This window comes from Ambystoma mexicanum, chromosome 2q (genome assembly GCF_040938575.1).
Source record: "Ambystoma mexicanum isolate Mex_15411 chromosome 2q, UKY_AmexF1_1, whole genome shotgun sequence".
In the NCBI taxonomy this organism is placed as follows: Eukaryota; Metazoa; Chordata; class Amphibia; order Caudata; family Ambystomatidae; genus Ambystoma; species Ambystoma mexicanum.
This window is the reverse complement of record NC_090924.1, coordinates 738421891-738446397: the sequence shown is the minus strand read 5'-3', so window position 1 is coordinate 738446397 and position 24507 is coordinate 738421891. Positions and strand designations below refer to the sequence as shown.

Sequence of the window (24507 nt, the reverse complement as noted above, 5' to 3'; positions counted from 1 at the left end):
GGATAGGTCCAGTGTTTTCTAACTTAAGCTCGAAGAAACTCAAAGCTCATGATATGATGTCGCTCAATCTCAGGAGCTAGCAGGTTTTCCCTCCTGTAAAGTGAAAATAGTGCACAAAAAAAGTCTCTAGTTGCCGTCCACTGAGTTCCTCAAAGCTGTGGTAAACACAGTTTTTATCGGGATATTTCCCCTTTCTTTTTCCTTCTCCTTCATTCCTTTTCCTTGCTGCAGTCTTTGGGGTATTGTCCCCCTTGGAAGTCTTCTCTCAATTTTGTCACTTCCCAGAGTCCAGGGATCGGGTCAGGGAGTTCAGTGGGTTAAGTGGATGGCCAACCGCTTTCCTATTCCCTCCCTTATCTCTCAGGGTTCACATGCTTTGGTCCCCCTGTTCAAACCATCAATCTCTGCAATCAGATTTCTACACAGTCAAAATGTCTAATTTCTGGAATTGTCTCCTCCCCTAGTCAGAGCCCCGACTGTCTCTTGGTTCTTTGTGAAATGTAAACTTCCCCCAGCCCACTTCCCTCGTTCCCGCCCCCTACTGTCTCCTCTTGCCGAAGCATACTCCATCAATCCCCCACCAGATTCACACACACTAACACGCAACGAGTTACATTTTCCCCCTGCCTCTTCCTCTCCTCTTCACAAATATTCGTTGTGCCCATCAGTCCCTACGCACACCCGTGTGCATCGCAGGGGCTAACAGTGTGATTTAGAAAGATCGCGCAGAGCGGTGTCCGAGCAGTCTTTCTAAATAGTTCATTTTTTTTTATCGATTTAAACATTTTAAAAAAATCAATGTATTCACATAGTACTCAGTCTCTTTCCTTCTTAACCTTTTTGGGCACAGCTAGCACACCTCTCCAGGTCTGTGATGCATTCCCCTTCTCCACCTCTTTGAGCACAATTATCTCTCTGCTCCAGTTCTCTACTACTAATCTTTCCCCCCCCTTTGGGTACTCCTTTCCAAATCTCTCCCACTATCAACTGCTGCATCCCTTTAGGCAGATATGTCACCACTTTCCCTTCCTCTCTTCCACTCTCCTTCGTCACCCCTTTGGTCACAACTTTCCTCACTCTCCAGGTTGTTGCTGTATCACCTGCCCCCACACCCGTTTCAGCATCTCTCTTCAAGGCTGCCTTTTCTCTTTGGCCAATACTCACTCACTCTTTACCAGCAGTTTCAGCTCTGTTAAAAATTCAATCGGGTGCTCTGTGTTTCTCCTCTAGCTCCCAGGCTCCAGTATGGCCCAGTCCTTTCAACCTCGCTTCAAGCCTCTCCGTCCAAGGCAACCTGCTCTCGCCTCAAGCCTTCTCCAAAACAGAAACGGCTTTCAGTCTCCAGCTTCTAATCCAAACACTTCCAATCAGATTGAGCCTTTGGCTTCTTATTAGGGTTTCAGCCATGCCTCCAAGCCTCTCTTTGCTGAAATAGAATTTAGGTGCGTCAGCTGGGAAAGGAGATTGGATGTTGGGCTCCACCCCGTGGTTTGGCTTACAACCCTGCTATGTGACTTGGAATAGGTCCACCCTTTCCAATGGGATGTCCTCCCTCGGACTGCTGTTTCTGCCCTCCAGCCTCTTCTTTGGTAAAGAGACTACGGGTGTCTCTCCAGGCAGCTGATGGAGGGATCGACTAAGGGGCCCCAACCCTGAGAAGGGCTCTCAGTTGTGATGTGGGACTAAGGGCTTGCTAGGCCCACCTCTTGGGTTGTCCTCCCTCTAGTTATCACCCCCTACCCTTGCCCCTTGGATGGACTTGGATGAAAGCAATGGTGTCATCACTTCTTTCCCGGTGGCACCCTCTTCCCAAATGGCCTGGGGATGGCAGCGCTGATTCGGACTGTGGGGGTGGCTATATGAGGAAGGATCACATGTGGGGGAGACAGCCTTCGGGGAGATGTAATAACATCATCGGACGAGACATCTCCCCCTTTTCTTTTGAGGATACACACCTCATTCCCCATGCCTTAATGGCATATTGTTATACCTCTCCACATGCACACAGGAAGGGTACTGCAAACCCTTAAATAGGCCATACAAGTCATTAAAACCTGACTTGCCTTCTAAGACTCATGAAAACACCTTCACAAACACTGCATACAAGGCAACAAAAACTGCCTTGGCTTCCATGATTCCTAAAACTCCCTTCCCATACTAAGCGCACAAGTCATTAAGAACTGACTTCCCTTTCAAGAGAACACTGTCCCAGACTTTGTCTACAAGTTATCAAGAATGGACTTCTATTTTCCTAAATGCAAAAGTACTGTGACAAGAAAGATGGAACAAGCGATGCAGATCACTATAGGCCAAGAGCACAAGCTGTGCTCTAGTTGTTGCAAGAACTTGCCTGATTCTGGGAGATTTAAACCTGCGAACCGGCTGACAATGAGACGCTGGCTGGAGAACTCAAGTACGCTCAGTATTGACAGAGTGACTGCATCGCTGGTAAGAGGTCTGTGGAGCCAAATGGCCCATCGAGGAGACCGAGGGAAGCTGTCAGAAGGCTATGGTACGCTACTGGAATGCCTGAAGCAGTAAAGTTGCTCCAGAGCATCTTCAGGCACCGCAGAGCAGCATTCACGCTGCCCGTGCCTGGAGGGATGCCATGCAGGCAAGCTGGAGCAATGAGAGAGGTAGAGACTGCACCATGGAGGTGACAAAAGGTAGTGGAACGCCGCAAAGCCGCTGCATGCATGCCGCAGGAGAATCTGCAAGCACCGTCAATAGCGGTGAGTCCACTCAAGGGAGGCAGGGCCCCTGGAGAGTATTAGCAAGCATGCCAAAAGCACATAAGGGCACATACAATATATAAGAAGGAAAGGACAAGTGAACATTATTTAAAGGCACAGAACGAAGCAGAGATAAAAAACTGTCAGGTTTTCAAATGTGCAAAGTGCATATATAAGGGAAGCCCAGGCAGGATAGTACACCAGGCAGACTTAAGACATAATAACATACCTTTCAGAAAAACTCTGGACAGAGAACATATCAGGCAGATAAAAGTCACAAGAGGAAAGCCTTGGCAAGGTAATATACCAGGCAGCCTCAAGCGAAAAGCCCAGGCAAGAGAATATACCAGGCATATTTGAGTTACAAGAGAAAGTGTTGGGAGGAGAGTATACCAGGCAGTTTCAAGTGTGTTCATATATGAAAGCCCCAGCAGGAGAGTATAGCAGGTAGTTGAAAGTGGGTTCATATAATAAACCCCTGGCAGGAAACTATACCAGGTGGATGCAAGTGCAAGTGTGTCCATGGGAGAAAGCCCTAGTAAGGAAACACACCAGGCAAGGACAAGTGGAACAAGTGTGTGTGACATAGTTCATCTAAAGAGATCCTGAGAAGAATACATCAGGATCAGAAAAGGCTGTGTTGAAGCAGATTGAAAAGGAACCGAAACCTGGCAGGAGAGTACACCGGCTATCCTATCATGACACAGACTAACTGCCAAGTTGTCTTGTGTACTGGTTATGTTGTTGAACAGGAGAAACTTAAATAACTAATATTCTTGAAAATCTTAAATCTAAAGCAGAGTGAAGAGAAATCATGGGGAAGGAAACCACCCTCTGGATCAAGGAACTCTATCCTCCTGGAACTTGTGTTGGAGTTACACATTTCCCTTTCAACATGTGTGTACTGCTCAAGGCCAAAAACATTTTCCCTTTTCACCTTAGAACTGATTTTTAGAATGTGAGGGCCAGAATAGTTCCCAACACCCTTTTCTTTTTTCAATACATCTTTATGGCCAAAACCCTAAGCATCTGTGTCTGTGTCTCATTCCTGGTTCCTCACAACTCCCTGAGCCTATGTGTTCCTATCTGTTCAACAATAGAGGCCAAACGTGATGGATAGCTGGGTGACTTGCAAGTTTCGCTTTCCAATTGAGGTCCCCTCTTTCCCTTGGTGGATGGTATTCCTTTACCTGCACGAGGGGAGCAGAGCATGCTGACACTGCTCGGCCACCGTCCCTCTGTTTCCTTAGAGGGCCAGTAACTACAGGCTCACCTGCTTTAGTAGAAGCACAACCACTTTGCTTTTGGATTGGGGAAAGCATAATTCCCCAGATCCCACATGGTCTTCACTTCTTAGGTGTAGGAGATTGGCCCTTAATGGGCCTTTGTTCTGGTGGGTGACATATGACAGTCCCCTGTTCCAAGATGGGGACCAAGTGGGGTGGCTAGGGGATTCTCCACATACCGCACTGGGCCCATCACTTGCTAGTTTGGGGAGACAGTTGGACACATCACTGCAGGTCCCCATAGTGAGGCATGAGACTATCACAAGGGGCATATAAATATCACTGTTTCCAATGTAAAGAAATGTTCGGTAGGGGGCATGGCCAACAGGTCGTAAGATAGCTGTTTAACCTCTCTCTCGGACTGAGTGAGAAATATCTATTATAGAACCTTTTTAATACTAACTACTCTATCTTGCTTATAGGGGATTACCTTTCCTTTCTCAGTGGTGTAGCTAATTTTATCCCAAATGTGTATTAAAACAAGGGTTAAGACCTCCTACTAGGCGGTCTTTACTCAGCGCTGCCGGTGTCTGCTGCTGTTTGATCCTTTCACCTCAAGCCACTTTGGAGCTCAACCACTTCATTTACTCCCATGGGTCTTCAGAGACTCGCCTGGAGGTTAGTCGCAGTGTACTGCCTGGCCATGGATCACCAGAGTGCCACCTTCATGTAGGTTTTCTGTCAGGCAGCACGCTTCTAACAGTGCCTGCTTCATCGCTTGATGGCCCCGTCTTTGAAGAAACTCTGGGCATGATGCTGTATGTTACACCAGTGCTCTGACTCTCTGTGTGTAGTTCTACTCGATGCTGACACCAAAAGCCCACAGGCAAAATACAAAATGTATGCTCTGCATGAAAACCTTTCTACTTTTTAATGAGTGAAACATTTACCTTAACCTACAACTGTATTAATCAGTCTTCATTATTTCAGCTAACAAACAAGAGCATTGTAAGCCCATCTGCTCTAAAGACATTGCTTCTTTAAATCTGGGTATGGGCAACATTTTAAGTGAATTGTCCGATATTCGGTCATCCATATCTATGCTGCCCTTTCTCTTATGTTCCATTCATGAAGACTTTCACTACTAAAAATAAAGTAAGGTGGTCAGAGGGAGATTAAGGGAGGCTGAGGAACATATTTTTTGCTGAAGGCAGAATTGAAGGTCTACAGAATATGCATCAGAGGGTGTTACAACTGGCAAACGAACATAGAAACAGAAGATAATATCTGTATATATAGAATTCCAGACAGAACAGAATCAAATGATCCAATAAAATTCTTTGTGGACTGGATTCCTAAAGCACTAGGTATTTCCTTTTCACCACCTCTCCAACTTCAAAGATCCCAAAGAAATAAACCCTGCTTCATTGCAAACAATTCCTCTCCTAGACCATTAATTGAGTGCTTTCTGAGGCATCAGCAAGTTCGACAAGTTCTTATTGCTGCTAAGACGCCGTCTCCAATTACATTTGATGCTCAAAAAATCCTTAGTTCACCTGATTTCTCTAAAGCTACACAAAACAAAAGGAAGAGAATCCTAGGCATGAGCCCAATGCTAATAAAAAAACATATGGATTGCTTGTCCCCACTAGAATAATTATTACCATACCAGACGGCCCCTCTAAAGAATTCCTAGAACTGGATGATCCTATTAAACGTTTTCAATCCCTCGAGCCTACTTCCAGGGATACCGCTTCTAATGATAATTCACTAATATTAAGCGCATCAAGAATAAACCAGGGAAATTCAACCACCCTTGCAGCAAACCTGATCCTATTGCTTCTGCAAGTTCACATCTCAATGACAGAAAAAGAGACAAAGCTAGATCTTCAATTAAAATAGGAGGCTCTGCTCTCACTTCTTTACAGGATTATGATGACCCTCTTATATCACCAACTTTGTCTTTTCATATCTATCAATTTTATAGCTCCTTTTCTTCCCATAATTAGCGTATTCATTACTGGCTCTTTCTGCATCTTTTACCTCTCTCTTTCGTCAGAGGTCTTATGGAGATGTTGTGAGTATTCTTTCTTTCGCCTCTGGTCAACAAAAAAAACAGTAACTGCTGATTTATCTATTTCGCTTTCATCATTTCTTTTTTTTCTATTTCATCCTTTTACATCTAAATTCTTCATTCATGCTATCGTCCCCTTTTGGTCTAAACCTTTTCATGCTCTTCTCATGCTGCATTAACTTTACCATGTTTTACTTTCTCACTCTGATATATTCTCTTTATTTCCCTTTTATGTTTTACAGATATACCGAAGTATGTTTCCATTGTAGTTGTTATTCATACAAAAATGTGTGTTCTGTTTGTGGTGCAATACTACACATTTTCCATTGACGTTAGTACTGCTTTCATGAGCCTTCATGTTTATTTCTCATCCTCTTTGTCACTGATGAGTATCAAAATTGTAACATCAAAAAATCTTAATCATTCAATTAAGCAGCAAAATGCTTTACCTCAATTGTCAACTTTTAAATTAGGCATGGCTTGAATCCAAGAAATGTATTTGGACACTGACTGTGACATTTATAAACTTAAAAGATCTTTGATTGTCCACATATTTTTCTCATCTGCTCTTTGGAAAAAAGGTGAAGTTGGAATCTGCATGCATATCTCTTTGCGGCTACTAGATGAAGAAAAGGATTCTAATGGACAATGGATTATTATTAATGCAAACATTAATAATATTATGGCAACTATTGTAAATATTTCTGGTCCTAAACCCCCTCCCCCCCACACTTGTTCTTGGAATGATCTAAAACTGAAGCTAACGGGAGAGATCCTGACGGTTTAATTATCTGTGGCGAGTCTAACCAAATTTGTGACTTTGCAATGGATCATAACTCTCATACCAAATGTATCAATTCAAAAGCACACACGTTTTTTCAAACTTCAGAGACAATTTAATATTTTTGATTCATGGTGATTCTGTCATCCTTACTTGGAAAAAAATACTTTCTTTTCCTCACCACACCAGTCTTTCTCTCGATTTAGATTATATTTTTGTCAACTCCCATTTAGCTTCTGCCATACAGAATTCTGAAATCAGTCCCCATAATTATATCAGATCATGTCCCAGTTCATACTTCCATTGAATGGGAACATCATCCTAATCATCCCTATAAATGGAGATTTAATTCCAATCTTCTAAAAGACCCTGTTTTTATAAAAAACAAATACCAATGACCTCATAACAGTGTTTTTTTGTAATAATAATTGTGCCGAGGATACCTTTATGCACAATAATAGGGACTCATTCACACTGCTCTTAGGGGTTTTATTATACGGTGTGTTGCATTTAAGAAAGAATAAATGATAGCATTTCCAATGACCTACTTCACTTGATATTTTAATAATCCAACTGATAATACATTAAAAGAATTGATGACTAAACATGTTGAATTTAATAAAACATGTAAAGAAAAAGTATGCAAATCTTTACTACGAATCAGAGATAAATATTATGGAGGCTCCAAAAAAGCCGGAAAACTATTGGCTTCCTACTTTAAAAATAAGAAATATAAATAGGATTACACCCATTACCGATTCAATTGGCAGAATTACTAATATCAATCAGAGTAATAAGGTGTTTTTGAATTTGTACTCTGATCTTTTGATCTGTGATCCAGCTATTAAAATTAGTGAAATAAATGAATTCCTATGAACACATAATAAAATTCACACTGAACCAATTGATGTGTCCTCCTTAGATAACCCCATTAATTTACAAGAAATTAAAAAAGCCATTTTAGATTTTCAAATTAAGAAAGCCCCAGGTCCTGATGGTTTTCCTATTGATCTTCACAGATCTTTCTCCTGATTACTTTCCCTTAAATGTTTTAAGCTGTATGATCACTTTCTCACTCAAGGCCAGTGTGTTGGTACTTTTGATGAAGCCCCAATAATACTCTTTCCTAAACCGGACAAAGAACCTTCAATAATTAAAAATTATCATCTCATATCTCTTATTGATTCTGACACAAAGATTTTTGCAAACATTTTAGCTAATAGATTAGAAAGGTTTATGCCCAAGCTTATTCATGAAGATCAATCAGGCTTCATAAAGGGACGTTGTGCCTCTTCAAACACCAGACTACTTTTTAACATGCTATCTCATTCACAAAGTCACCTGATCCCCTTATTCTTCTTACTCTTGATGCAGAAAAAGCTTTTTATTACCTATCTTGGTAATTTTTATTTGAATCTTTAAAGTGGCATGGACTCAGTCCTATTTTTTCTAGATGTATTACAATTCTTTATTCATCACACTCCACACCACATTGTGTTAACAATACATTCCCACAACCCTTTCCTGTTTTAAGAGGTACCAAACAAGGCTGTCTTCTTTCCCCTATGCTTTTTATTTTAGCTCTAGACCCACTTTTACAAAACATTAGAACAAACGAGAATATTTCTAATATTTTAAACTATCATCTTATACAGATAATATGCTACTTATCTATCGAATCCTTCAACCTCTATATCAAATATTATTGCCACAATACATGATTTCTTACAGTTTTGGATTACAAACTTTGACATGTCTGAAATTCTACCTTTCAAATATTCGATTATATGGTATAACAAGGTGCCCAGTACTCATATTTCTAAAGATATTGATACTACTGTTGCTTTAAATGCTTCACTAATTCTTGGGAAAGTTAATGATTCGATTAATAAATGTTCTCCACTATTTCTTACCTGGTGGGGACACCTTGACTCCATTAAAATGACCCTAACATCTATTGTTTTGAATTCCCGCTCAATGATTCCTGTTCCATTTCCAGCTTCATTCTTCAAAAAACATGAAAGCTTACTTTCCAAATTTCTTTGGAATAATAATCTACAAGAATTCCTTTAAATAGAGTTACATTACCCCAAAACAATGGCATGGTTAGATTTATTGATGGTCTACCCTGTCAAAGAGTCTTCATATTATGACAAATCATTACTTAGTCCTATAACGAAAATAATTTGATCAGTGCCCCTAACATTGAAACTCAATTAATAGCTCCACTTAATCTCCTCCATTTTCTTCATACTATGCCCCGGCTGAATATTAATACATTTCCTTTGCTGCACCTCCTTAAAACTACTTGAAATAACCGTTTAGATAGATCACATGACACGGCTGACTTGGGTGATACATTTCCTTGGTTCAGTAGGCGTATTCTGGTTAAACCTGATTCAATTACCTTTCAAAGATAGTACTCTAATGGCATTTTACAAATCAATAATTTATTTAATAATGTTATTGCTGTTCCTTTTCCACAATTGTACTTTAAATGTAATCTTCTAGCTACTGATTTAATCTTGTATGCCACTCTTATTAATTCTATATCCAAATCTCTTCCTAACGTTTCCCAGAGACTCCACACTAACTTTATAATTCTAATGATGAATAACTCTTCGACCAACGCAGCTATGCTATATTCTTTTCTGAATGAAACACACGATAGAAACCTTTTTAGCACTAAAACAGTTAAATAATGGGAGAAAGATGTGTGTATTTATCCATCTTCTGCTTTCTGAGAAATAATGGAAGCAATGTCAATCCACTTCTATTGCGGCCAATTTAACTCAAACTAATTTTGTTATTTTACCCAGGGTTTATTTCACTCCAGCGAGAATCTCCAAACTTTCGATGAATACTCCTAATCTGTGTTGAGCGTGTCAAGATCCCAATGCTGACTTTTTTCATTTTATTTTATTTTCAAATGTACATTTTCATTTGCTTTTTAGGTTAAGACATGGAACTGTTAACAGAATATTTTTAACGTTCATGAACCATTAACCTTATGTAACTTGATGATTGGAGCTCATGCCAATCCTTATATGAGCTCGATTACTTCTACTTGCTAATTGAATTTTTTCTTTTGTATTGCCTTTCATCTTATTTCATGTAATTGGAACAAAGCTGACAAGTCATCCTGTAAGATGTGGTGGAATTCTATATGTTTTTCCTAAAATTGAAAAAGGTCATGCTATTCGAAATGGAAATATTTCTAAATGTATCTAATAAATGGTATGAGTCTATGAAAGAGTTTACACAATAGTTAAATGTTACTGTTATGAATTGTATTGTTACATCCTTTATTACTTTTTAAATAATTTCTCCTTCCTAATGTTTCTTAGTTTGTCATATTTGCCTAGCCTGTCTGTCTCGTTTCGTTGAGTATTAACTGCAAATACCTTTTATTTTAACATCTAGCACTATATACCTTTCTATTATTGATTGTTATTTTTGTTTGAACTTTGTTCTTGATATATGGTTTATTAGATCCCTCTGCATTACTGTGATTCATTATCTTGTTTTATTTCTGGATTCTTGTTACAAATTGTTGCCTAATGTCAATACAAATCATTTAATTAAAAGAAGAGAGACAAAAAATGAAATATTTTGGTATAATCCCTGAATCTATTGCAGAGTGACGTTCATTGAATTGTTTTGGATGTCAGATATTTTTTTATTGTTATGATGTAGCTATGCCAAGCAGTTGTTTAAAGTGTCATGTACAAAGTGTTCCACTCTATACGCCTCACTTCTCCATTTGCTTCAGATCAAATCTACTGGCAGCGCAAACGTGCCATAAACTCCCATATCTCTCCACTGTTGCAATGGAAACGTAGTGTTCTGTATAAATAAGCCTACTGCACGCATTGGCACAACAAGCCCACTGTTTACAAGTCCAATTGGATTCTATTTCCTAGTGATTCAATGCAGTCTTGTATGATAACAGATAAAGCTACATGAGAACAACTGAAGTGTGTTACAAACGGACACCAGTGTTATTGGTTGTTCCTTGATGAAGCAGGCATATTTTGAGTTATACGCAGAATGAATACAATTTAAAACACCATAACTGGAGCAGTTGAAGTTATACAAGGTTAGCATGCAAATGGTATAGCCAAACAGGATACACGTTGTTCAGTAGTGTATTTGAGCATCACTTCTTATCTGTGAGCATCAATTAGCTATATTCAGAGGGGCTGCGGATACTCTTAGTGCAGAAACTGTATTTATTATTTATGGAAATTACAGGAAAAACCATGCATTTTTGGCACTAAAATAATTACAAAATGTTTAACATTGATTTACAGAGCAGAGGACCAGTGTCTTTAACACTGAGGATGTGGATAAGGATGCAGGAGCATGGGTAAAAACACGAACCAGGGTCGAGGACAGTAGAGCATGACATTGGAATGGGATAGTGGAGGAAGTGCTATGTTTAGGATGATGGGGTGGGGGATACGTGCCGTGGGGTTGTCGTAGAGGTGTAGAGGGAGAGAGGAGAACAGGGAGCTGTGGTCGCGTAGAATGCTATGAAACTGGTTCTTCAGAAAGGAGACGAGCTAGGAGGTTGGACTTATATAGTGATATGGTTAGGGTAGTGTGCAGAGGGAGAGGAAGATCCTTCCCGAGTAAGGAAGCAAGGATAGGGAGCGCAAGGGGAACAAGAGGTGGCAAGGAAGTGAGCTGAGGATGATCGTAGGAAGCGAGGGGCGGAGTGGGAGGGGCCAATAGGTAGGGTGGGGCAAGTCTGTGTATAGTTTTGAAGATGATGAGAATGAGTTTATACTTTGCTCTTTGTCTCAAAGATAACCAGCCTAACTGATGACAGGATGGGGAGGTGGCAGTGAAGCAAGGAGGGTTGATAAGTGTACGAACAGAAAAGTTGAGGACTTTGTCGAAAGGTAAAAAAAGCATAGTTGGGAAGGCCATAGGGGAAACTGGCACAGTAGGCAGATTGAGAGAGTACTACAGAGAGAGTACTACAGAGGAGATAAGATACTTAGTAATGTTGAAGGTGAGAAGATATTTTTCTGATGTTGAGGAGGTTAAATCTGGCCACAGTGGCAGCTTTGGAGATGAATAGCGAGAAGTTGAGAGATCGGTTGAAGACCACACCAAGGTTGCGGGCAGAAGCAGAGTAGGGAAGAGGATCAGGAAAGAAGAATGCACGAGAGGAAGATGAAGAGATAGCCTATTTGGATTTGAAGTAGAGAACTTCAGTCTTAGTGGAGTGAGAAGCCATGCAGGATTTGATGCAGGGAGATAGGTGAATAAGTTACTTACCCATGGTAACGTTCTTTCGACTGGATGTTCCTCCCATTTATTCCCCATCTTTGATATTCAAGTCTGCTGGCAGCTTGCTTCGAAATTCTTTTTTCATAGTGTCAAGCATCGTGCAGCATCGAGTCTTGGTCCTCGATGACCTCGGTAGCGTCCCTTGTAATGTCGACTCTGGTATTTGAAGGACGCGCGCAGACAGTTACCTCAGTTCTTTGTTTTTTTGCCTCCTTTAACTTGGATGCTGTGTAACAGGAGGAGACAATTTTGATGTTGCGAGAAAGGAAGGTGTAAAAAAAAAAAAAAAAAAAAAAAAAAAAAAAAAAAAAAAAAATCGAAATTCTAGGCAAGTGAGAGAGGATGGATGGTTGGGAAATGAGGAATAAGTGGGAGGAACATCCAGTCGAAAGAACGTTACCACGGTTAGGTAACTTGTTTTTCGAATGGATTGTGTCCTCCCATGTATTCCTCATCTTTGATAGACTCCCAAAGCAGTTTGAGTTAGGCGGTGGGTGCCAGGAATTTTCTTATTTGTTAATATTATGGAGGACAGGCTTGCCAAATGTGGCTTCCTCTCCTGAAAAGGAATCTACACGTAAAATGTACTGAAAGTGTGAAGGGTCGACCAGGTTGCCTACTCTACAAATAGTGAAGAATGGAAGGTCCCTCGAGATACAACAGAGGACAAACAAGGGCACACTTTTGACAATACAATTGTTGGATATCAATACATTTGTAAAGTACGGTATTGTTTTTTATCAAACCATTTTTTAAGAATTTTCAAGAATAAATGTATGCACCGAAATACAAAAGGTATGTTTTTTGTTCCAATATTCAATGTTATCTCACAACATAATTTAACAAATTATGTTCAATCAATGCAAATTTCTCAGTGTACATCAAATTAGGACAATATAATTCACATTAGATTCTCATGTACTTCATAATACAAGATTTGTATGTGTGGTTTATCCAGACATCTCGATAGGAGTGGGTTATAGATGCTTAGGTTGTACTGAGTACACTCAGTGTCTCCATCTCTTATACTTTGACTATGTCTTTCGGGCCTTCTTTGCCTTTCTTCGGGTAAAAATATTGGGATTGTATACTCTTTCCTAGAAATAAATATTCCATTTAGTAATATTTACCAGTACGTCTAAAAACTGTTTGATAAAAAACTATACCATACTTTACAAATGTATTGATATCCAACAATTGTATTGTTAAAAGTGTGCCATTGTTTGTCCCCCGTTGTATCTCGAGGGACCCTCCATTCTTCACTATTTTCAGATCTGGTAGCACAGATCCAACAAGGAGCACCTGAAAGTCATTTACTCTATTTATTGCATTAAGAATAATTGCGACTATCCTAAGCAAACAGAGTGCACCTCCACAAACAGATGCTGCCACTCTGCAAGTATCTCGCACCGGTACACCTCTTTCCAGAGCTGAAGAAGCAGCCACCCCTCTAGTGAAATGCATCCTGAAACCTAGGGGCAAATCTGTGCCCATAAACGAGAAACACTCTGTTATGCACATTACAATCCATCTAGAGAGTTTGTTTTGTGACTCTATGTCAGGCTGAGTCTTGAAGATATCCGCAGGAGCTGCTGAACCCCGACAGACCCTCAAAGGCATGATGCACTCAACTAATTTTTCCACAGCAGAGAACACCACTCCGCCTGACTGGAATGTGCAGGATTCAAATGTTTGACAGTGCTTCTTCATCTTATTATCTTACACTTTCTTTTTAACTACTAAGGTCCATGCCTTTTAATCCTTGTGCTCACTTTCTTCTTCCTTTATTAACTGCAAAAAGAGTCCAAAGTCTCTGGCTCCTACGTAACCCTGTGATTTCAGTTTTAGCTTAGTTTCATAACTTTAACTTTTGACCAGTCTATAAAGGGTTAACACCTCAGAAAAACTAAGCTCTCATCGACTTTGAACTTACTGTTGTTGAAGTCTGCAGATCCCAAGCTCTCCTGTCTCCACGGAATGGGAAGAATGTCACTCCGCAACCCGCGGATTGAAAAAGGAAATGAAACTGACTTGGAAAAAGGCTCCAGCGCTTCTGCTCTGTAAGAGAGTCCAAGCGACGAAGAAAAGCAGGCCGAACTAATGCTCCACGCGACCGGCGTACATAAATATTGAAACTGATGCAGATTCGATCACCCACGCTCCCGCTCTATGAAAAATCTAAGCGGTCTTGAAATTGCATTTGAGCAAAATGAGCTGCTGCTTACGGCGAAGGAAACTCTCTAGTGTAATCCGACACACTCACAGGTTTCCTAGCAACTGAGCTGCAACAAACGGATTTCTCCGAAAGATTGCACAACTACAGAGAGAAAAATAAAGAAACCAAAACGCTCAGTAAATAAATAAAATGCGAACAAGGGAAACAAAATCAAGCGTGCACAGTTCAAGGCATTCACTGGCAGACAAATGTTATTCCTATTTTCTTCAGTCAATTAACCATTTCCTATTTGCTCTAAATTAACTTAAGAGAATCTCTCACATATGTTATTTTAAATGTAAAGATCCTTTGTTGCTAGTTCATTTAGCTTTAAAATTGTAGACTGCTACACAGGTTCCTTAATTTGATGGACTCCTTCAGAAAACACTGTCTTCCTTCAAAACACATCCCGACTGGGCCCAAGGGTATAGACCTCAACTTGAGAGCTTCCTGTATCTTGACCTTCTCAGCCAGATGAAGGACAATGAAAGGCAGTGGAGAATGTTTTCCAACTGACCTTGTGAATAACCCAGCCAATCAGATCACTGGATTAAACCTCCTTCTTGGCTTGGGCAAGTGTCCACACTCTAAAATAACACAGTTAAAGCCAATTCCATAAAAGAAAGAATAAAACACAATTTCGCCATTCCTAATGTTAATTCCGCCCAAATCCAGTATACAGTGAGTTGTCAAAAGCACCACTTCAGTAGAGAACCCTGACACTGTCATGCCTAAACTTTGGCCAGCATAACCGATTAAAAGCTGATCATTTTGGCGAATATTTGCAGTACTTGTAATGTAGTAGCTTGGTGCCCGTTTGGGTCTAGACAATATTGTCCCTCCTCCTTCTTAGATGGAGGAGGAGGATAAAAAGATGGCAGTACAATACCTTGTACTAAACGAAACTCTGACACAAAATTCTGTAAGGAAAGATGACCTAACTCTTAAAATTACTTTATCAATGGAAAAGGACGTAAAAGGTTGGAAGATAAGGCCGGTAGCTCACTTACCCTACGGGCAGATGTGATAGCTACTAGAAAGGCCGTTTTCATAGTGAGCATCCTTAGAGGACACAAATGTAAGGGCTCGAATGGAGCACCCATAAGACTTATAAGATTTAGATCCCATGATGGCACGATTAAGGGAGTGAGTGGAAACAAATTGGTTAAGCCCTTCAGAAACTGTACCACAATCGGCACTTTGAATTATGACCCCCTCTCATCTGGAGTTCTTTTGAAGATTGATAATGCTGCTAAGTAGCCCTTCACCTTCGCCACTTGCAACCCAGAATGGGTCAGATAGAGCAAGAAAGATAGAACATGGGGAAGTTTACAAGTGAAAGGATCTAGTTTATTTTCCATGCACCAGCTGTGAAACCTATTCCATCGGCAGTGGTACAGGGATTTAGTTGCAGGTCTCCTTGCCGAAAGCAATACTTCCATTAAGTCTTCCGGGAAGGTCCCATTCCTTATATCTTACCCTTTCAGACACAAGGTGTGAAGATTGAGAGTCCTGATCTCTGGGTGAAGAATGCGCCCTCCCTCTTGCGAGAGTAGGTCCTCTCTTTGGGTAAGACGAATTGGTGGGCAGATGGCCATTTCTAGAAGGTCTGGGTAGCACGTTCTCCTGGCCCAATCCGGAGTAATCAGGATCATTGTTTTCCTGAACTTCCCCAACCTCCTGATATGGGTAATGACAGGGACTGGCAGACAAGTGTATATTAGTGGAAACTCCCAGTCCACCACAAACAAGTCCCCTAGAGCTCCTCTTTGGGGAAATTCCCTGGAGTAGAACAGCTCGCACTTCTGCTTGACACTGGTCGCAAACAGATCCACTTGAGGGGTTCCCCAAAGGGCAAAGATCTCCAGAAGGACTTCTTGAGCTAGTTCCCACTTGTGGGAGATCGTGCTCTGCCTGCTCAGAGCATCGGCCGCTGTGTTCTTTTCTCTGGCTAGATGAACAGCCAGAAGAGTTATTCCTTCCTCCAGTGCCCAGAATCAGTGTTGCACTGCCTCACTGCACAGGAGCAGTGACCCTACACCCCCTCGCTTGTTGATGTAGTGCATGGCTACTGTGTTGTATGTCATTATCAGGATACTCTTCCCCCGTACTGACGGCAGGAAAGCCATCAACGCTAGTGCAATTGCCCTCTGCTCCAAAAGGTAGATGTGGAGTCTGGGCTGAGACCAGTGTCCGCTTATTGAAAGATCTCTCATGTGCACTGCCCATCCTGTGATGGAGGCATCTGTCACAAGTGTTGTGTCCAGCAATGGTTGCCAAAAGGGTTCTCCTGTCATCACATTTTCTCGGCTGGCACACCGCAGGAGATCCTGGGCGACCTTTGTTGGGACCTGGTGAAGGTCTGTCATTCTACAGGAGAATTGAGACCACTGGGATCTGAGAGCCCAATTAAGGGATGTCATTCTCAGATTGGCTTCTGGCACCAGACAAATGCAGGATGCCATGAGGCCGAGCAACCTTAGGAAGTCGCAGGCCAGAAGACGTTAGGCACTCTGGAATCTGCAAGAGATGTTGAACTCTTAACTCAGGTGGCAAAGCTTTTCCCGAAGCAGAATCCAGTACTGCTCCAATGAATTGAAACTTCTTTGAAGGTGTCAAGTGGGACTTCTTAGTGTTCAGTGAGAAGCCCAGCTCATGGAGAAAGTGGCAGGTGCGACTGAGATGATTCAGAGACTGTTCCAGAGAAACAGCCCTGATCAACCAGTTGTCTAGGTAGGGGTAGACGTGAATTCCTTCCTTCCTTAGACTCGCTGCAACCACTGCCATAAGGTTGGTGAGGGCCCTCAAGATTGATCCCATTTTCCTGAAGAAATCAGGTTGAGGAATGGGTTTGAAACACTTAGACATATCAGCCATATATTTAACAGTCTTCGAGGGCACTGAAGGCTTAGACGAAGTTGAAGGTGTCGAAGACTTCAATGACTTCCTCAAAACAGTCGGTGAATAAGCCGACAATTTAGTATGCTTCGATGGCTGTAGATGGATTATATGCCTCGAGGGTTCAGGCGATGAACATAATGGCTTCAATACCTTCGAAAGGCTTCGATACGGAAATGAATGCTTCGAGGTGCCAGACTCGGGCTCTTTCTTGTGTGTTGAGGAAGACTCCTTCGACTTGTGTCGAGGAGTCTCCCTTCCCGGGCCTTGTGGCATGCAAGAAAGAGACACACAAGACTCCCTGCTGGCCTTGTTAGATGCCGAGGTGTGGCTGCTTTTCTCAGACTCCTTCAGAGGGGCACTCGGAGGAGCTTGCCTCTGGAAAACCTGAAGCATTTTTAAATGGAAGTTTTCTAATTCCGCCGTAATCAAATTCTTTCTTGGAAACAAAACTTTTCAGGGGACGAAGACAACAATGAATATCTGTGACGTTGTTTTCTACTCTTCTTAGGAGAAGAGGACAAGTATCGTGAACTAGACCTCGAATGTCTTCAGCGTTTAGAAAGCTTTCTAAAGGGATAAATCTCTCAATTCGGAGGATTATTTTCTTTTAGATGGGGTAACGAACAGGGATTTGAGAGAGGACTTACCTGCATGGAGTTTTCCCTTCCTTTCCCGCAAGGCCTTGACAGTCATGGATTGACATGAGCCACAGTCTTTGCCTTTGTGACCCGACCCCAAGCACCACAGATAGACGCAGTGAGGGCCTGTGATAGACATCTTGGCTCCACAGTCTGAACACCGCTTGATGTCTGTCTTTGGTGTCAAGGATATATTCGAGGAATATAATAACGTAATCGAAATTCTTTGAGGCGAGTAGCTCCAAAGCACGCAGCAATGTGGAAAAACAGGATTGAGGTAACGGTCAGCGTATGTGCTTTATATACTAGGGTCAATGTCAAAAGGGACGCTTCAGAGGCCATCAAGGACCAAGACTCGACACTGCACGTCGCTGGAACCTATGAAAACAAAATTCAGAAGCAAGTTGCAAGCAGACTTGAATATCAAAGATGAGGAATACGTGGGAGGACACAATCCACTTGAAAGACATTATTGACTGTAGTTGGTCACATAAGGAGGGACAGCAGAAGAGGATCTGAGTGCCATTGGTGAAGAGCTCATAGGAGAAGGCGTAGGAGGAGATCAATGTGCCAAGTGCAGAAGTACATGGAGGGAATAGAAGTAGAACCAGGACGGACCCTTGGGGAACACCAACAGTAGGGGGGGAGTGGGGAGGTAAGGCTGTTACAGGAACCCAGCAAGTGTCTGGGGGCAAGATATGAAGCAAACCAAGCAAGGGTTTTGTCCCTGCCCTAATACCTAGGAAAGATAGTTTTGAGAGAAGGATGGAAGGATTGTGAAAAATAGTAGCCACAGTGAGTTACTTTTAAGGAAACATGAGCTGTTACACCTTGAATATGTATGTGTTGTGTGAGAAACCGGACAGTGTCTCCCTAGCTAGTCCCCTGGGATGTGTCATCCAGATGGCCAGGACACAGCCATCGCTATTGGATCCGGTTACTGAGGGTGGACCAGTGAGGAAGGCTCATCTTGAGCGAGATCCTCGGGGAGTGGGAGTGGCACACTGACAGGCGAGACGGGGTATCCCTCTTTCAACACCTTTTCCCCATCCTACAATGTAGGCTATTCCAAACACTGCTCCTAACAGACTAACACTGAAGCCGTTTACCTGACGTGTCCCAATACCAGGGTCAGGCTTAGTCAGGCAATTGACCAGAACCACACACACCTGATGGCCCTTTCCCTTCCCCGCAGGGATAAAAGGTGGAGCACAAGAGCACAGGACAAGTAAGGCAGACCGCACAACATAAGAGCTAACTCAACATGGCAGTTCAAGAGGAGGAGAAAGTCGACCTTGCCCTTTCCGAAAAAGTCTTGTGAAACCTCCGCAGAGGGAACGATAAGCCTGCAAACAATAGCCAATGTGTATTGCAACAGAAGTGCCCGGTACGAGAGACCCTCCTCTGCTGATTACCAAGCCATGGAGAGACGGTGGTCTCAGTGGTACAAACCTTGACTCCAAGACATCAGAAAGCCAGGCAGTTTATCACAGCCGGTGAGTCGAGGGGAGTGTCGATAAGAAACAGAACTGTAAATCCAATGGTAAAAAGACTACCATAACCAGAAGGCCTTGGGAAGAGGCGAAGAATGGTCAAAGTGGTCATACAGGGGTCTCGTAAAATCCTCTGTACCGTCGAAAGTCTTTGACCAACAGAGTACTGTGAAAACCAAGGAAAGTGAATCAAGCATGTTGAAAATAAGTACATGAACAGTGTGTTACAAAAGTCGGCGAGAGCGAACCCGGCAGAGGGAAGCAGAAAGCCAAAAGTTGGCGAGAATGAACCTTGCAGAGGGAAGCCGACAAGCTGGGGCAGAGACCAAAAACCTCTTTAAAAAGACATTGGGCCTCATTACGATGTGGGAGGTAAGGGATTACCGGCACCGGTAAGGGCACCGGTGCCGATAATCCCTTACCTCCCTACTACGAGTTCCCTTTGCGGGTCCTTCCTTAATGCCTGGTTTTTGCAGGCGTTAATACGAGACCCGCAAAGGGACTCTAGAGCTAATAACGGTACCGCAACTTGCGGTACCGTTATTAGCGCCTTCCCCCATTCCCAGTGAGCCCTATGGGGGCTCAAATGGGAATGGGGAATGGCCCTGGTGAATGGGGAATTACCGGTCCCTCCAACCTCGGAATGGACCGGTAATTGCTCCATTCACCAGGGCGGAGTCGGAAGGGTTTTGGAGGCAGCCATGGAGCTAATAGCTCCATGGCTGCCTCCAACCTCGTAATGAGGCCCATTGAGATTTGTGAAAGCGAGGAACATTGCAAAACATGGGGAAGGGAAGTGTCCCCCTTGTTTTCTAGAGTCAGAGCCCAGCTGAGGGAGATCCAGGGGTGGAAGGTTACCACCCAAAGTTCACTGAGAAAGGAACTGTGTTGTTAATTTGAGGGCTCAGTGCCAGAAAAGAGGGACCCATGGGTGAAGCCATCGCCCAAAGTGTTTGTAGAAAAGATCTTTGTGCTTGTTTGTTGTGAGTATCAGGTTTCGAAGGCAAGAGGTTTTTCACTACAAAGAGACTTAACTATCGAAGAACCGGATAGCTGATACGGAACTGTTAGCTCATGCTGGGAAGGCTCCAGCATGAGCTGTGCTCCAAAGTCTCACCTTGTCCCATGCTAAAAACGTGGGGAAGGGAGACCCTGAGGCAATCACATCCTGACTTATTATTTGTGAACACTTTCTTCTTTATTTTGATACCCTATCCCACACTCTTTCCGTAATTAGTTGTAAGGAATTGGCAATAGGTTGTCTTAGTATAGGGCCTCCTAATTTAACACAACGCCACTAGGACTGCCTTATTTTTCATTTGATGGTCGACACTTGCTCCCATCTTAGATTTAGGTTTAGTTAAGCCGTTTTTACACCCTGTATTTATAGTTCAATAAACACCCTTGAACTGTGATCACTTGTGTCTCTCTTTACTGTTGTCACCATGAGTTCTTTACAGTTGGAATGAGGCTGCTTGTAACATTGGATGAGACAAGAAGAATTTTAGGTTGGGGCTAAGATAACCTGGGCAAAACAAACTCTTTGGCAGTAATTTATTAAACTTGAATGCATGGTTACTCATTATGTTACTTTCCACATGTTTTGGACTTCACCTCCTATGAGCTCTAGGTAATCTTTTCATTAGTGATGGATCAAGACAGTTGTATTCCAATACATCTGAAGGGTCACGGACATGAGTGATCAAGGTTTAGTGTGATGAGCAGGGGGAGGGGAACAACTGTGGGTACTTGGCCTAATACAGAGGTTTCTTTTATGAATTGTAAGAGGGCTGATCCTTTATCTTGCAAATAACTGGGAGAGGCCATGCGTTATGTTCACCAGGGCATAGGCGAAAGATCTTCTGCTCTCAAATAAAGGTGACCTCCTTTGACAGCAGAGTTTTTTCTGATATCCCCGAGAGAACAGAATCTATTTTTACCAAGATTGTAGGAACATTTCTTCAGAAAACTACAAATCCCTAGATGAAGTGCAGATAGCCAAATTGAACTCATAAAGCATGCCTGCGACGCTTTCATTTGATCAATTACATTCTTGGGATTGTCCAGTTTCAAAGACAGACAGATGCACTAATCAAAGACACATTTCTCTCTAAGAATGTGTTCAACACAGCCACTGACATCGTCTGGGGTTCTGATGGAGCTTCCCTTGCCAGACAAAAGATGTACTTGCTATGTTATCCCTTGCGGTGCTATGAACATCTTCGAAAGTGAAGCAGCCTACTTCTTGACCACCACCAGAGCCATCCTCAACATAGCTGATGGAATGGCCCGTCTCCTGCAAATTAAGTGTCCAGAACAGTTAAAAGGCTGTCAAGATTTGCATCTGGAATTGGGAGGTTGCATGCACGAAGTAGCACTATTCAAAGCTTTCCCTATTTGCTGACAGCACTGATCAACAAACATGAAAGAAAAAGGAACCAGAGGTTTAGTAATTGCAGCAGGTGCAGAACCATTAAAAGTGGGCCTATGTAATTTTGGGTATTGTGCTTCCCCACCCACGAATATAATGAGGTGGGTTGGATACGTTTTTTCATCGAGGTGTCTTGGGGAAGGCAACCCAAAAAAATCCCAAATCTTTGCAACTTTCAAGTGTAAAACTGTATTGCTTCCTGCTGTTTCTTACAGATAAATCATTAAATGTAAATTGACAAAAAAGCATTTCCTTTACCCAATGTTAATGGTGGAGGACGGGCATCAAGAACATATTCCTTTTCTGGATCTTGCTTTTTCTTGTGGCTACCGCAAGGTCGGATTAGGCCAGTGTCTACAACGGCTGTCACTATGTCTTTATTGAAGGGCTTGGTAGAATGAATGTGGGTTCTCTTCTTTGCCCCAAGTGGATCAGCTAATGAAAGACTCTGGAGTTGAAGGTTATGTAACATGTGGTCTTGCAGAGCAGCTGCAGTTAGCGTTAAAGGTTCTTTTTTGCAGGAGGTACTCTAAATGGAAAAAATGGCACCAGAAGCAATAAATACAATGAACAAGACCATAAAAGGTTAAGTAAGACTATAGTGTGATATTTGTTGTGAAACGTGCAAAAAACATGTGAAACTCCACAGTGAACAATAACCAAAGGCAAATCACATTCTTTAGTCGCAGGTCAGTGCCACCCCTTTTGAGGCTCTTGAGATTATAAGTCTTTTACTGTTATGCTTACCTTAAAAATAAATGCTCACCAAGAACGAACACAGTCAAATAACCTGTTCTATGGCAAGGTGCCATCTCGGGAAGGCCTACAACCACGTTTTAGCTCACTGTACCTTTCACAGAAGAGAAATACCCATTTGCATGTCAGTCTTTGTCCCACCCACAAGGGCTGTCCAGAACAGAAATGCTAGGCAATTCTCCTCTGAACAACAGTAGCAACAGCAACAGATCACTATGTCCTAGAGAGGCTCAGATTCACCTCACTGATGAGGCCAGACTAGGCCGAAACACGTGTATGGGGTTGCTGATAGTACTCTTGTTCAGAGATTTGCCTAGCATTTCAGTGCTGGACTGCCCTTGTGGGTGGGACAAAGACTGATATGCAAATGCATATTTCTCCTCTGTAAAGGGTGCAGTGAGCTAAAACGTGGTTGTAGACGCTCCTGAGTGGAAGAAATTCCACAGAACAGGATATTTGACCCATGTTCGAACTATGTAGAGGGGCTCCCACACTCACTTGTAACTTTGTAAAACTAGGGGTTTCACCCTATGTAACCCAGAGTAATCCAGACGTGGACCTCTTGCTCACTGTGTATTAGAGAGACTCAACTTCACCTCACTGATGAGGCCCGACTAGGCCGAAACACATGTCTGTGGTTGCTAATGGTACTTTTGTTCGGAGGAGATTTGCCTAGCATTCGGTGCTGCAGTGCCCTTGTGGGTGGGACGAAGACTGATATGCAAATGCTGTTTTTTCCTCTGTAAAGGGTGCTGTGAGCTAAAACATGGTTGTAGACCCTCCTGAGTGGAAGAAATTCCATGGAACGGGGTATTTGACCCATGCTCGTTTTCAGTAGAGGTGTTCCCACCCTTCTTTGTTACCTTAAAAATAAACACATTGGAGTTCACTAAAAACATTTAAAAATACACACCAGAGGTGAGAAACACTGCATTCATCTATTGCACAATGTAAATTTTATGATGTGAGTAGTCGCCATGAGCACTGCGACACAGGATTGGGAGGCAAAAATTATATAAAAAGATGTAAATCATTTCCTTGGAATTCACAGAGATCTAAACAGCTTCACTCCTGCAGCAGCATTGCACCTTTATTGCATGCTTTGTCCACAATACTTTTAAGTGTGCCAAACGGTGGCCATATATACAGTAGTTAGGAAAGATATTTTCTTTTTGCAATTTTCCCTCCATCGACACCAAGGAAACCTCCAGCTATTTGCTATGGTTTGAAACTTGTATTGACTTTTGGGCACAAGTAACATCTTTTTGCTTTACTTCTCTTGCTCAACGCACTTATTTTGCTTCATTGCCTCCAGGAATCTTACCTGCTACCAACTAATCAGAGTAAACTTTGCTGATGGCCATCAAAGCCATGTCCTGGGGAGTGGGGTCTTCTCTCGTCATGTGACCTGCTGTGTGTGCTTTCCTGAAGTGACTCCCCCACCCTGCTAGAAGATCTCTGCCCTACCAGAGTGCAGAACTACCTCCTAGCACGAACCAAACTTGATTCCGACATCAGCACTGTAGCTTCTGGACCCCCTGCAACTGGACCAATGGCAGAAGCAATTGGCCAGAAAAGTCAGATTGCTGGCGTAAATCTGCACACATATTTTATTGCCCTTACCCGCTAGAGGGATTCTATGGGCGTCCACTCGCTAACTCTCCATTGCCTGGCCATGCTCGCTGGAGTACTGGCCAGAGATCCACCCCTACATGTAACCCCTAGTGAGGTGGGATTGGGAGAGTACCTCATAAAACCTTTTACTTAGAGCCACATCATGTGTTGGGCCTTAACCCTTAAATCCTATTACCGCCACATTTAAGGGTTGGCCCAATCATGAGTCGGGTGGTAAGTGGGAGTTTTACCTGCAGCTTTTTGCTGAAGGAAAAAATGTCCCCTTACCGCCCGTTTTCGCCGCTATTACTGCCAGCGATAATAATGCCCCCAACCCCATTGGAG

General features: G+C 42.5%; 1 protein-coding gene and 1 long non-coding RNA gene across 8 annotated transcripts in view; one reads left to right on the top strand and one right to left on the bottom strand.

The window, feature by feature from the left end:
* RNF32 (ring finger protein 32) overlaps positions 1-24507 on the bottom strand; it is a 567839-nt gene that overhangs the window by 393307 nt on the left and 150025 nt on the right. For all 7 annotated transcript variants that reach the window (XM_069647959.1, XM_069647960.1, XM_069647962.1 and 4 more), the window contains one exon: positions 22051-22321. In XM_069647959.1, coding sequence (XP_069504060.1) covers positions 22051-22321 — 271 coding nt within the window. The remainder of the gene's footprint in view (positions 1-22050; positions 22322-24507) is intronic.
* LOC138569725 (uncharacterized) overlaps positions 1-24507 on the top strand; it is a 329355-nt gene that overhangs the window by 181825 nt on the left and 123023 nt on the right. The window lies entirely within an intron of this gene.